Raw genomic sequence first — 13,302 nt, 5'->3', positions numbered from 1 at the left:
GCTCATAATCACTTTATTGTGGGTAGAAGTACATTTTCTAGCTGATGTGATAATCACTGTATTCGTTTTAGGATAATTGCCTCTGACTCTTAAATGGTTCAGTGTGGATCTTTGCTATGCTAACTTTACTTGAAAGTGGGAAAACACATTGTTTACCATGAGAAAAATTAGCTTTTGGAATTTGTTTTCCATAAGCAGTTAGCATAAGTTTTGGCTGAAAAACTAGAGCATGTTTGTATAACCCAACTCAGACGCAGAATGTGTGCAGTCCCTCTAGACAGCTTAGTTTGTGCTTTCTCAGTTCTATGCATATACAGTATTTTGCAAACCTGCTCAATGAAGCTATTTGCAACAAAGTGATTTCGGCACTCTTACAGTTCTTCTTGTAACAGTTTTGCTCTTTGAATGAAATTGATGCACAGTTTTGTAAGCTCATGCTGCTTGGAGAATGCAAAAATAGTTTTTATTTATTTGTTTACGATCATGTCTATATTGCCTAATGTACACAGTATCTCTCAGTGACATGAAACATTAAAAAACTTCCCTCTACAGAGGTACCTCGGGTTAAGTACTTGATTTGTTCCGGAGGTCCATTCTTAACCTGAAATTGTTCTTAATCTGAAGCACCACTTAACTAATGGGGCCTCCTGCTGCCGCTGCACTGCCAGAGCACGATTTCTGTTCTCATCCTGAAGCAAAGTTCTTAACCCGAGTTACTATTTCTGGGTTAGCAGAGTCTGTAACCCAAAGCATATGTAACCCGAGGTACCACTGTACATGGCTGTCTTCAGATGTCTTCTAAAGGTTGCATAGTTACTTTTCTCCTTGGCTTTGGGGGGGGGGGGTCACGTAACTCAATACCCTCCAACATTTTTCTGATGAAAACAGGGACACCCTAAGGTAAAGTGGGACATTCCCGGATCAAATCAAAAAGTGGGACAGCATGTGTAAATCTGGAACTGTCCCTGGAAAATAGGGACACTTGGGAGGGTCTGGTTTTGGTATTATAGCTTACAGCCAGCACTGGGCCAATCCTCTGCTGGGTTTGAAGGAGCGGGGAGAAAAGTATTTCCTTTTCCCCTTGGAAAGAGGTGGCTTGGGATCTTTAGAATAGTGGTGATGAGGTGGTGGAAGGGAAAGAGCATGACCCTACTTGAAACCTCTTTGGGACTGAGCTGTGCGGCTTGTGGGAAGTCCCATTAAAGTCCCAATGAAACAATACACCTTGGCTGAAACTCAGCCGCCCGGCTCTGTTTTAACGCTGCTTTTGTAGGTGAACGCACTCCAATTCCACTGAAGCCGTCTCCGCCACACATGGCTTAAATGAATGAAGTTTTAATAACTTCCTTCCTGTTTCAAGGACCCTGTTTTAAGCTGTGGCACCAGTTTTCAATAAATGTCCCATTTCCTCTCATTAATACACACAACTTCAAAAGCGACTGCCAGCAATTTGGGCAAAGCTAAGCGCTTCTAATTGTTTGAGGATGGCTTAAGACTAATTACATGAGAGCAGCAGGTGAGGCCACCGGTGAGCCAGGCATGAAGGAAATCGGCAGGACAACCTGACTGGCCTTTATAAAGAGTTCGAGGTTTGTCGGGAATGTTTGGTTTGAGTTTTTGTGATGGTGGCCTTGCTGCAGTTTCGCCTTCCTTTTCAGCTGCAGTGCAAAGAGATAGGACCATCTTGCCATGTAAATCATTCAGCCCGTCCATCGAAATTAGGCAGCAATCCAGCAGAGCACTTAGACAACAGGCTTCTTTCAATGGGGTTTCTTTGCAAAAAAAATTAATAGTTGACACTAATCTTTCGCCTTGGCAATGTATCGAACTGGCACTGTGGAAAATACGGTTGATAGCGAGTACAGAAAGTGATGGAGGCTTTCTTCTGGTGCATTTGGAGCAGGGGATGGCGGTGCCATTTCAAAATAGCACGAACTGAAGTGCTCTTTGGCTCTGACATCAATCTACCATTTGGGGTTTAGCAGAGAAGAAAAGGCAATTATACGTATCAAAATCTGCCCAGGTGGAATGCGTGGAGGGAATTGGGTTTGAGCATTTTGCCAGGATGAGTGTGGCAGTCTGGAGACAGAAATGACTTCGAAAGAGAAAGAAAACAACCAACCACAGCTTGCAGCAGTCTCGAGGCCCACCGCAAAATGCTGCTAATGGGATAACCCCAGCATTGTTTTTCTGTAAAGTTAATTATAATGATTTGCACTCAGCAGTAACGAAACCGACAATCTCTGGTGTTTGCACGTGAATGGGTGGGTACGGAAAATAAAGTCTTAGAGTGTGCAGCATGCAGAGGACTCACGGGATACTCAAGGATTCCGATACCCAAGGATGTGTGCGCATTCCTTACGTGGCGAGCGCATTGCTTCAACAGGAGCAGGAAGAATGGAGTGTCATAAATACTTTCCTTTACTACGAGGGCTTATAAAGTGGGGCTGCTCAGAGAAAGCAGGCTATGTGTTCTGTCTTGCACTTTAAAACATACGTATTTTTGTTATATTGAGGATCTTTTCACTGGAAATCTATGAGCAGGAAGAAAGGAAAAGCAGACCGCCATCAATGAGACCTGAAAATATCATAGGACTGTATGTTTGTATGCTTTGCTTCCGTGTTAACTGGGAAACCAAACAGTTAAAAGGAACTTTTTACTGCTGCTCCGAGGCATTTTCAGAGGGGCAGGGAGGGGCAACTGAACTTTTTTTTTCTGTGGCATGGCAAAACCCATTTCATGTTATTTCATAGCCGGAAGATCTATATTATATAAGCTGTATTTAAGTTGCCTGGCAGAGCTACAAGCTATGCAGGTATTTTTCTGCAACCTACCTGATTTCTGTTTGCAACTTGCTGGACTGGATTTTGGTGGATGAATAACCGCCCACCCCACACCTTTGCAGCTGGCTGTGGGAATAGATGCTTAGTAACAGCAATATATACCCTTTCCGCTGCATGATTCTTTCTGCCTGCTAGAGTGAAGAACCTCTATCTGTTGTAATTTGGGATGAGGAAGAAATTTGATTCAATTTGCATTTAAAAGCGAATCTTCAAAATTCACACCTCTCAGAATTTTGCAGTTCAGTTCTCTAGCCAAGTAATGGTAGGACAATGCATATACTAGGGGAAAGTGTGCCTTAAAATGCATGTTTTATAGAAAGCAATGTGTAAAAATGCATCATATTAGGGGAAATTGCTTTGTGAAATGTGTATATTAGGAAAACGTGTGTGCAATAATGTGTATATTGGGAGAAATTCACACTAAACTGCTGTAGAATTTTAATGAGGACTTTTGCAACAATTTTTTGCAACAAATATTGCAAACCAATATGAAAATAGGTATTGAACTTAAGATTGGAAAAATGATAGAATACTATAGATACAACATGGGTATTTCTGCACCCACTTTAAAAATAGTTTTAAAAACACCATAGAACTACAGTATACTATTTTAACGATTGCTGCCATTTATTGTCAGTGCAAACTGTACCTGGGACCTGATCAATAGAGTAAACATGTGTAAAATTTGCCTGTTGACATGAAGGTCCTTTATGACCCTGACTTGTGACATGTTGCGAAACTGCATACTCCTCTCTGTCCTCCATCTAGGTGTTATAAGAATTCTAAGGTCCCAAATATAAAATAAACGTTCATAAATTTACAAGGCAAACACATACATAAGTATATAAGTTATGTGTCTTAAATAGTACAGGAGAACAATCCTGAAGTCATTTTGACTTTCCCAGTGGCCTCAAATATTTCTCTGCAAGGAGGAAGGAAATGGGGAAGCCTCGTCATTGTCTTTTGCTTACCTGTCTTAAGGGTGTACTTGTGTGGGAGAATAGGGTAAGCCTGTGACCTGGATTCAGGAATTAAAGTATTACCATCACATAAGAATGGCCAGGTTGCCCAGGCCAAGCAATCAGTGACCATTAGCAGATATCCTAGCAAACAGGATTTCTGCTGTAGACCGCCTCCTGCGATGTATTTCTGCTGTAGCCCACCTCCTTCTGTGATGTATGTATGATGTTTGGGGGGGTGGTCTCTGACTACAGGGTGGGCAATTTCAAAATGTCTATATAAGGGCTTGCGCACCATTGTTCTGGGCCCCCTCCTGCCTCCTGTGTGTGGCAATGAGCACCCTGTTGCAACAGTTTAATAAAGATCAGGCTTACCAGCTGCTTTGCTTCTCAATATTCTCTGGTTGGCCTCTGTTATTTTCTCCTACCAATAGAGAACCTACATAAGGACTCTATACGGGCTCTTGGATACCCCATAAAGGATAAAGGAGCAGGTTTTGTTTTTTATATACCATAGGCAACCAAAAAGTGTTATCAGAATTTAAGGCCACAATCCAGCCATGCAAAACAGAAAACCTTCTCAAGAAGGACCTGTGAGGGCCTGGGTAAAATTCAGAGGGCCCGACAGAGAAGCCTTGAGGGCCACATTTCGCCCCCACACCTGAGTTTCCTTGCTCCTGTTTTTGTGGTTCGCTATCCTGAGTGACAGAAGAGCAACTGCAGCCATCTTTTCGTGGTACTCATCTGTTTACTTTATTCATTCGGAACCCTTTAAAATTCCACGTGTAGTTCAGGCATTGGTAGCCAATGAATGATATTTACTGAAATGAAAGTTTTTAAATGCTGCTTTAGTGAGATATACGTTTTCGCCAGAAGGACAAACAACAGATTTTGGAGAACGACTTCGTTCGGGAAAATGATATGGGAGTGGGAGAGAAGGGAGAAGGGATGTTGGCCGGAACTGAAAAGCTCCCACCTGCACCAATATTCATACAATCTCCTTTGTAGATCCCTGTAGCGTATCAGGTTTGGCTCTAATATAATCAAGCCTTGATGTGCAGCAATGGATGGCATATCCATTTTACCGCTATATCAAAGTGAGCGATTGGATTATATTGCCTTTGGAGAGATGCACTATTTTTTTTTGAATTATTTCCACAGGGTAAGCAAGCAAAGGCACTTTCATTAGGCTGCACAGACTTGACTCTATCTTTTGTCTCGATGGAGTCATCAGGGATTGCAGGCGACATCTGTAACTAGGATATTGCTCTTGTGGTTCACTGTCTGAGCGGCAAAAAGGCCACTGTGCATCTGTGAGTTTGCTTGCTTGCTAGCAAGCTTATTAAAAATGCAGTTTTTCTCAGAATGCTTTTTTAAAAATCCATCCAAGCTAAGGGGAAAATAAGATTTTGTTTTCTGAATGGTGAGATAATCCTGACAAATCACATTAAAGTTTCTCCCACCAAAAGAAAATAAATTAATTGGATTTTTAAACAAAGGAGGGAAATTTGGAGCATATGTACACTCACAGAACTTATATTCTGCCTCCCAGTCTGTCTCCCTTCCCACTCCCTTAAACTACATGCTTATCGCAGAATAAGGCCCATTCTTTGTGTCAACTGCAAGTAGAGATGGCCCTTTCTGTTTCAGTCCCTTGGTTGATAGGTGAAACTTGGCTTGCTCTGAGATGGAGTTTGACCCTAGGATATGTGAAGTAATAATAATGAGGGGAAAGCCTCTGAACATGTTCAGAGTGCCCACCCTCTCCACTAATCTTCCCCATGATCTAGGGCTTCCACAGATGGGCAAATTCACACCATCATTTCAGCCTACAACACCCACATCTATAAATCAGTCCATAGTGACCATAGCAAAGGTACCCTATACTTCAGCAGACCTTCGGTGCATCTAGTATACCAGTGTGGTGTAGTGGTTAGAGTACTGGACTATGACCTGGGAGACCAGGGTTCCAATCCCCACTGGGTGACCTTGGCCACTCCCTGCCTCTCAGCCTGGTCTACCTCACATGGTTGCTGTGAGGATAAAATGGGAAGTAGAAGAAAGCGAAGGATGTATGCCACCTTGAGCTACTTCGGAGGAAAGTGAGGATATAAATGTAATCAATAGAAATAAATAAATCCCAAAAGAATCATAGAATTCTAGAGCTGGAAGGAACCTTGGTGGTCTTTTTGTCCAACCTCAGAAAGGAAGGGATGGATATAACCAGGGTGTTTGGGTTTTTTAAGCAGGGGGGGCTGGTTGGGGCTGGAATCAATATACACCCAATGCCTGAACCAAAAATCCACATACATCTGTAATCATTGTCTGCTTGGGTTAATTCATCACATCTTACATTTAACCACTGCCCTAGGTCAGGGGGTGGCAGTGTGACTGAGCCTGCAATAAACTAACTAACTAACTAACTACAGTGGTACCTCGGGTTAAGTACTTAATTCGTTCCGGAGGTCTGTTCTTAACCTGAAAGTGTTCTTAACCTGAAGCACCACTTTAGCTAATGGGGCCTCCCACTGCTGCCACACCGCCACCACACAACTTCTGTTCTCATCCTGAAGCAAAGTTCTTAACCCGAGGTACTATTTCTGGGTTAGCGGAGTCTGTAACCTGAAGCATATGTAACCTGGAGCGTATGTAACCCGAGGTACCACTGTAACTAACTAACTTTGTGGTGAGTTCCCCCACCCTTTTTTACAAAAAAAAAAAAAGCAGCACTGGATATAACTTTAATAAATAGAAATACAGTGGTACCTCGGGTTACAGACGTTTCACGTGACATACGCTTCAGGTTACAGACTCCGCTAACCCAGAAATAGTACCTCGGGTTAAGAACTTTGCTTCAGGATGAGAACAGAAATCGCGCAGTAGCGGTGCGGCGACAGCGGGAGGCCCCATTAGCTAAAGTGGTACCTCTGGTTAAGAACAGTTTCAGGTTAAGAACGGACCTCCAGAATGAATTAAGTTCTTAACCCGAGATACCACTGTATTAGAAATGAAGCAGTGTGGCCACCCCTAAACTTTTGCGGGCGCAAACAGTAGTTGAAGGCGGGATTGCATATGGCCACCCTGTGAGCAAAGAAGGTGCCATGGAAAGGACATCTGGGCAGGGGCCCTCAGCACTGCCAGGCAGTCTGAGGCTTCAGAAAAGAGGACCCAAGCCTGGAAGGCTGTGAGAGGCGTTTCAAATCATGTGGAAAGAAAGGAGAGAGGGAGGTGGGGGGAGACCACGAGAAGCAAAACAAACAGGCTGTAATCAGGAGAAGGCTGGGGCTTCCTATCTCGTTCTCTTTTAGTGCCCACCTCCCCTTGGAAATGAAAGATCACCTGAACTGTCAGCTTTTGCAGAAAGGCCTTTCAGAACGGGGCTTGTGTGAGAAAGCGACGAGCCCAGCATGTTTTGTTTCCCTCAGCCAGGAAGCCTGAGACCTCTGGCTATTCCCCCTGCTAAAGCTCCAGATCTAAATGAGAGTATCATCTCATTAGCTCATTGGTAAGCCTTTCCAGATGTGGCGGGCAGGAGCGGCAGCAGCAGCCCTGACTCTGGCAGCTTGCCAGTAGGTTGCCTGCTGCAGTCTCTGCGCTTCCCTGTGTCTGCAGCGAGGGGAACTGCAATGCCTGAATCTTGAAGGGGGGGGAGAGAACGGCCGGTGGTAAACCTTTCCTAAGCAATGGACCCACCTTATGGAAAGAATATCCGGGAAATAGCTAAGCAGAGACTGTCCCTTTCTCCTGAGGCCTGACTGGAAAGATGGTGATGTATCTTTTTCTGTTGTGGACGTGACATTTTCTTCTCCGCATTATGGATCACCACCCAGTGAGAGCTCCTCTGAGGAGATCATTCAGTGATCATATCAGAAATTCCACAACCAGAGCCTTGGACGCTATTTGGAAGACCACAAGAGACCGACGTCTGGCAGGTGAGGGGGGGGGCTGACTGGAAACTATTTTAATCACCCAGGGAGATGTGTCCCTAGAGATTGAAAGGAGGTGCTATTGACTGTAGGAGAGAACATCACTCTCACTCAAACAAAATTATATATTTCCACATCCCTTTTCCCCCCTGAGCCTTATTGATTATTTTTGCATCAGCGCAAGATTGCAATAGTGATTTTTCTTCTTTCTTCTGTTAAAAAGAACAAGCCGTTTTCAAAGCTTATACCCTCTGCTTCTTTCACAGCAATGTGAGGTGAAGCATTTTTATCCTTCAGGGAAGTCCGGCTCCTGGGCCGCTCCCTTGGCATGCTTTGGGGATTGCCTTAGGGGCTGTTTCCTCACCCAAGGGGAGGTGTTAGTGTTTTGGCAAGGTGGTGAAAAATTGCTGGCATTTTCTCTGGTGGGGCTGTCCCTACTTCGTGGTCCAAGCACTTGCGGTCCAGGACAGTGCCGAGGACTAGGAATAGAAACAGAGTCAAATACCTTGACCACCTTATTTTGGTTTGCAGTACTTAAGATGGCGAGGCCGGTTTGTTGTGTGCCCTTAAGAAGAAGATCATAACCTTGGTTTTTTTTGGGGGGGGGGGTTCTTAACCTTTCTGAAATTAACTTGCAAGCCGTACTGCTGCTCATTTCAGTTTTTAAAAAGTTGCCACAACATTTGAAAAATCTGAAGAAGATGGGTGTGGTCCCACACATGGTGGGTGAAGATGCCGTTGATGATCCCGAGCAAAGTGGGTCAACTAGAGCATCTAGAAAATGAGGATGGTGATAAGAACACTTTGTTTGTGATTATACTGGGTTTCACTTATCCTGGAGAGGAGGCAGTTTGCTGTCAGGCTGCGTCACAGAGGAAAAACAAAGCAACACACCTGATTCGGGAGGGAGTGTCTGCTGAATGTTATAGGGTGCATTTCAGCCGCTCATCTTCAGCCAAACAAATGCAAGTTAAATGGAACAAATGATCTGATAGCAGTGCTTTATGCCTGGTGATGAGAGTGGATTCAGCTGCCCACCCCCAATAATATTTTGCTAGGATTATACAATTGTAATGTAATTGAAATGGTTTTCTCCCCCGAAACTCAAATCATGATATGCTGGTTCCTCACCCCTGTTCTAAACTTACTTTTAAATGACATGTTTGCTTAGAAGTGTTCAGTCTGAGTTCAGTGGACCTTACTCGATAGGTGGTATAATTATTATATATTCCCCACCCTTCTGCAGGTTACAGAACCCAGAACAGGTTGCAGCCATTTAAAATTCCATATTAAAAACAGTTTAAAACAAATTACAGTCTCAGGAATAGGGCAAGTCCTGAAAACACCTATCTCAGGTGTCAAAGGTGTTTCTTCAACGTATGTGGTGGTGCGTATACATATATTTACATATATATGTAAATTACTCTGAAAAAAGTGGCATTTAAAGTAACGCAATACACTCATCCCATTGGCTTTCGAGAGCTGGTGACCAACACAGCCTGCTACATTTTTTTCAGCCCTCGTCATCAACACTCCATTTTAATGTGCCCAAATCACAATAATGTAGTGACAGTGGGGAAACAGACAAGAATCCCCACCTCAGAAACCCAGTAACCATGTGATGCCTTGGCTCCCTAACCCAGGCTTCTTCAACCTTGAGTCCCAATCTCAGATGCTGTTGGACAACGAGTGCCATCATTCCTAGATGGGGCTGATGGGAGTTGTAGTCCGCCGACATTGGGGAAGCCAAGGCTGAAAGACACTGCCCTAAACACACAGCATCCAGCCCCCCACTCCTCATCTCGTTTTGCCTGCCTGCCTGCTTTTGACCTTGCATGTCCTGTTGTCGCAACCCTGCTTTCTCCTTGGCTTACCCTTTTCTGAGCTCTCGTCTCTATCACCCATGGTTTCCTAAGGTAGCTGCTTTCCATATCTTTCTGCAGCCACCCTGTCATTCACCCACCACACTTTTCCTGCACTTCAATCACTCCCACCCCCCAACAAACAAACAGCGTTCAGCCTCACCAATGTAGCATTTCAGCAAGGCAGAATCAATACGTTTTGGTGGGGACGGCGAGGAGATACCACAGTTCAGGGACACATTCTAGCCAAACAAGAGGGATTCCTTCCAACCTTTCCTACATTTCATCACTCCTGTCCCCTGCCCCTCTCTGTCCAGGTTCCACTGCCATCCCAAGAATGAAATTGAAAAACTCACGGACCTGAGTCATTATCCATAATAGGCATTTATACATTCACAAAGCACAATTTGATCTTGCCATTAAATTAGCAGAATCAAAGATGAAGCACAGAAAACGTTACTATATATTAACTGTCATTATTAAAAAGGTAAGGGGCCCCTGACCATTAGGTCCAGTCGTGGCCGACTCTGGGGTTGCGGCACTCATCTCGCCTTATTGGCTGATGGAGCCGGCGTACAACTTCCTGGTCATGTGGCCAGCATGACTAAGCCGCTTCTGGCGAACCAGAGCAGTGCACGGAAATGCCGTTTGCCTTCCCACTGGAGTGGTACCTATTTATCTACTTGCTTTCAAACTGCTAGGTTGGCAGGAGCAGGGACTGAGCAACGGGAGCTCACCCCATTGCAGGGATTCGAACCGCCGACCTTCTGATCGGCAAGTCCTAGGCTCTGTGGTTTAACCCACAGCGCCACCTGCATCCCAACTGTCATTATTAGGTGGCCTTTTATCCAATGTTGGTGTTTCATCCCACCTGACTACGCAGCATTCTATGAAATGCTTGATTTAAGCCAGAGGTAGAGTGAATGGATCGCCCAAGGGGAGAGTCTGGCCTTCCTACTTATCTTAAAAGACAGACCCACCATTCTTAGGTATTATCTTGAGGCATTAGTAAATATAACCTTTGACTTTTTTTCGGTTATTGAAATATTTAGAAAACTCAGTTTCAGTTGTTTTGTCCAAAATATTATTTAGACATCCCCAATAAATACAGCACAGCAGGCTCTGGAAAAACCTCAGAGTTTATGTCCTATCAAAGAATTGTAGAGTTGGAAGAGACCCCAAGGGTCTTGGCCTGCCTGCTAAATATTGAATGACAGGTCACGAACAGCCGGAATTGGACAGAATGTCTTGGTTGCCATGTGTCAGAGGTAGGGGCCTACCATCCTCTTGAGTTGGAATTCCACCCCTGGGTAAAAGCTGTTCTGTTCACAGCTCACTTTAACTAGCTGTGGATGTCAACAGTTTCCGGGAATATCTGCCCAGCCTCTGAAAACACCCGTTTACCACTTCTCCTAGCAAGCCTGGCTCCTTGCTTTCCACTCTGCACTTCACACGTAGGAAGATATGCAATTGCACATGTAATCTGTGCCTTTGAACCTGGTGTGACATACTTATAAAACATGGGAGGTTTTATCAAAAGAAAACAACCATCAGTGTCTATATATTTCTTCTTTCCTTCATTTTTTTCCCTCTAAGGCTGAGAACTATCAGAGGCAAGGACGACTGCTAATTATATTACTTGAGACTGTTGCATTCCTAGAAGCCAGGAATGAAACTCAAGCGCCCCCCGCCTTCCAATGCCTCTTAAAATACACTGATAAGGATGGACATGTTTATATTCTTGATGGCAGACATTTACGATCAGTCACAGGTTTTTCTTTTTCCTTTAAAAAAAAAAAATCCGCTTATAGATTAGCTGTTGGAAGGCTGTAAAAAAGTAGTGAGCGTTTATTTTCCAGAGTCAGACAATGATCTAAGGTTGACAGGTACAATAGTATGCCTGGGTTGCTTTAGCTGAATAGTCATATGTCATTTTCCAGTGGGGCACCCTTGATCCTCATTCTAGCGTGTAAATGATGCTTGAAATATATCCAAATATATTTACCGGTATTTGTTTAATCTACATCCTATTTCATTTCTATTCTACCTTTCCCCCAAGATGCTCAGAACACTGTATGTAGGGTTTCTAGTTTTATCTGCACGTTGGGAAGCTAGGCTAGGAGACGATTCATGGCTGAGTAGCAACTGGAATCCAGGTTTTCCTATTCTAAGACTAAGACGCTGACAGCTACTATCTCACACTGGCTCGACCTGGGAGTTATAAACCATTTGCTGTGGAGGGAGGCCAAGAAAACATTGTCTTTGTTCAGGATCTTCCTTTTGACTACAACTCACATTTGATCCAGAAGATCACTCTTTTTTAAAAACAACAACAACAACTTGTGTGCATCTTTCAGTATGGGTAGAGAAAGACACGTGCCCTTTGCTTCATTCAAATGAAACACTCCTAGGTATAATCCTTTAAATTATAATGGCTGTTTGCCACATCACTTTCCAAGTTTGCAAGTTTATTCCAAAAAATACATTAGAGGCAAGAAGTTCTTAGGAGCTTGCACACTCAAGTCCAAAGTAAACGAAATGCTGGGAGATCTGAGATATTGAGGGGGGGGGCTTAAAGCAGACACTGAGGAAGCAGAGCTGGGGAATAGCATTGGAGGGTGAGGTCCTTAGCTCTTCATACACACGATTTTCCCAATCTAAATATCCCCCCTTGCCTTCCATGAAGCCAGGCATGGCCAAACTTGGCCCTCCAGCTGTTTTGGGACTACAATTCCCATCATCCCTGACCACTGGTCCTGTTAGCTAGGGATGATGGGAGTTGTAGTCCCAAAACAGCTGGAGGGCCAAGTTTGGCCATGCCTGCTTGAAGCTGCTAATTGTCACACAGGGAAAAGCATACAGGCACCAAAGCAGCTTTGGGAGGAGGGTGATTTAGATTAGGAAAATGGTGCAAATGAAAGGATTAAGTACCTCCTCCCACAGCAACACTCCCCTGTACGAAACTGTACACAGCCACTTAACAGCCATCTTGTTTGGTGCAGCTACATCTGTGAAAGAGAAACGAACATCTCCAAATATTTGGGGATATGCAAGAAGTGTGCGTGTCAGTGAACCATGATTGGCTCTGATGCACTGATGCATGCCCGGTGTTTGTTATGGAGATTCATATCTCTACCTCGCTCTTATCTGTTTATTTTTGCAAAGACTTGAGTAGCTGTGGCAAGCACGATTGCAACACCAGGTGCAAAGCAACCTTCAGCTGACACATTCCCAGTATGCCAGTTGTGGTAAACAGGTTGTTTCTCCTTGAACTAAGTGCTCTTAACAATAAGAAGAAGAACACAGAATGTAAGAAGATCAGGCCAGTAGCACGTCTAGTCCAGCAGTCTGTTCTCATGGTGTCCAACCAGATGCCCATAGGAAGCATGCGAGCAGCACCTAACCGCAAGCACACTCTGGTTCTAGCAAATGGTACTCAGAAGCATACCAGCTCAGACCCCGGAGGCAGAACTTCACCATTGGGTTATTAGCTATTGATAGCTTTATCCTTCATGAATTTGTCTAACCCTCTTTTAAAGCCATCCAGGTTGATGGCCATCACTGCCTCTTGTGGCTGCATACAATAAAGGCTGTAAAAAGATTAGCAAAAGATTTTGATAATGGTAAAAGACTTATGATTACGGATTGTAAATGCAAGTCATGCTATACGCTCAAGTTGACTTTTGTATTAGTGCTTGGTGTGACATCTCC

General features: G+C 44.0%; 1 protein-coding gene across 9 annotated transcripts in view; it reads left to right on the top strand.

Annotated features, from left to right (window-relative positions):
• The window catches only part of DLC1 (DLC1 Rho GTPase activating protein), a 250,599-nt gene that overhangs the window by 125,848 nt on the left and 111,449 nt on the right, over positions 1-13,302 (top strand). Inside the window, exon 1 of one of the 9 annotated variants that reach the window (XM_083457975.1) lies at positions 7,413-7,735. The exons of the other annotated variants lie outside the window; for them this stretch is intronic. Within the exon in view, the coding sequence (XP_083314101.1) occupies positions 7,618-7,735 (118 nt within the window). The 5' untranslated portion in view covers positions 7,413-7,617. Of the gene's footprint in view, positions 1-7,412; positions 7,736-13,302 lie in introns of those variants that run through there. 9 annotated transcript variants of the gene reach the window in all.

The sequence above is a fragment of the Podarcis tiliguerta genome (genome assembly GCF_965153285.1).
Source record: "Podarcis tiliguerta genome assembly, chromosome: 9".
Lineage (NCBI taxonomy): Eukaryota > Metazoa > Chordata > Lepidosauria > Squamata > Lacertidae > Podarcis > Podarcis tiliguerta.
This window is presented reverse-complemented; position numbering and strand designations above follow the sequence as displayed.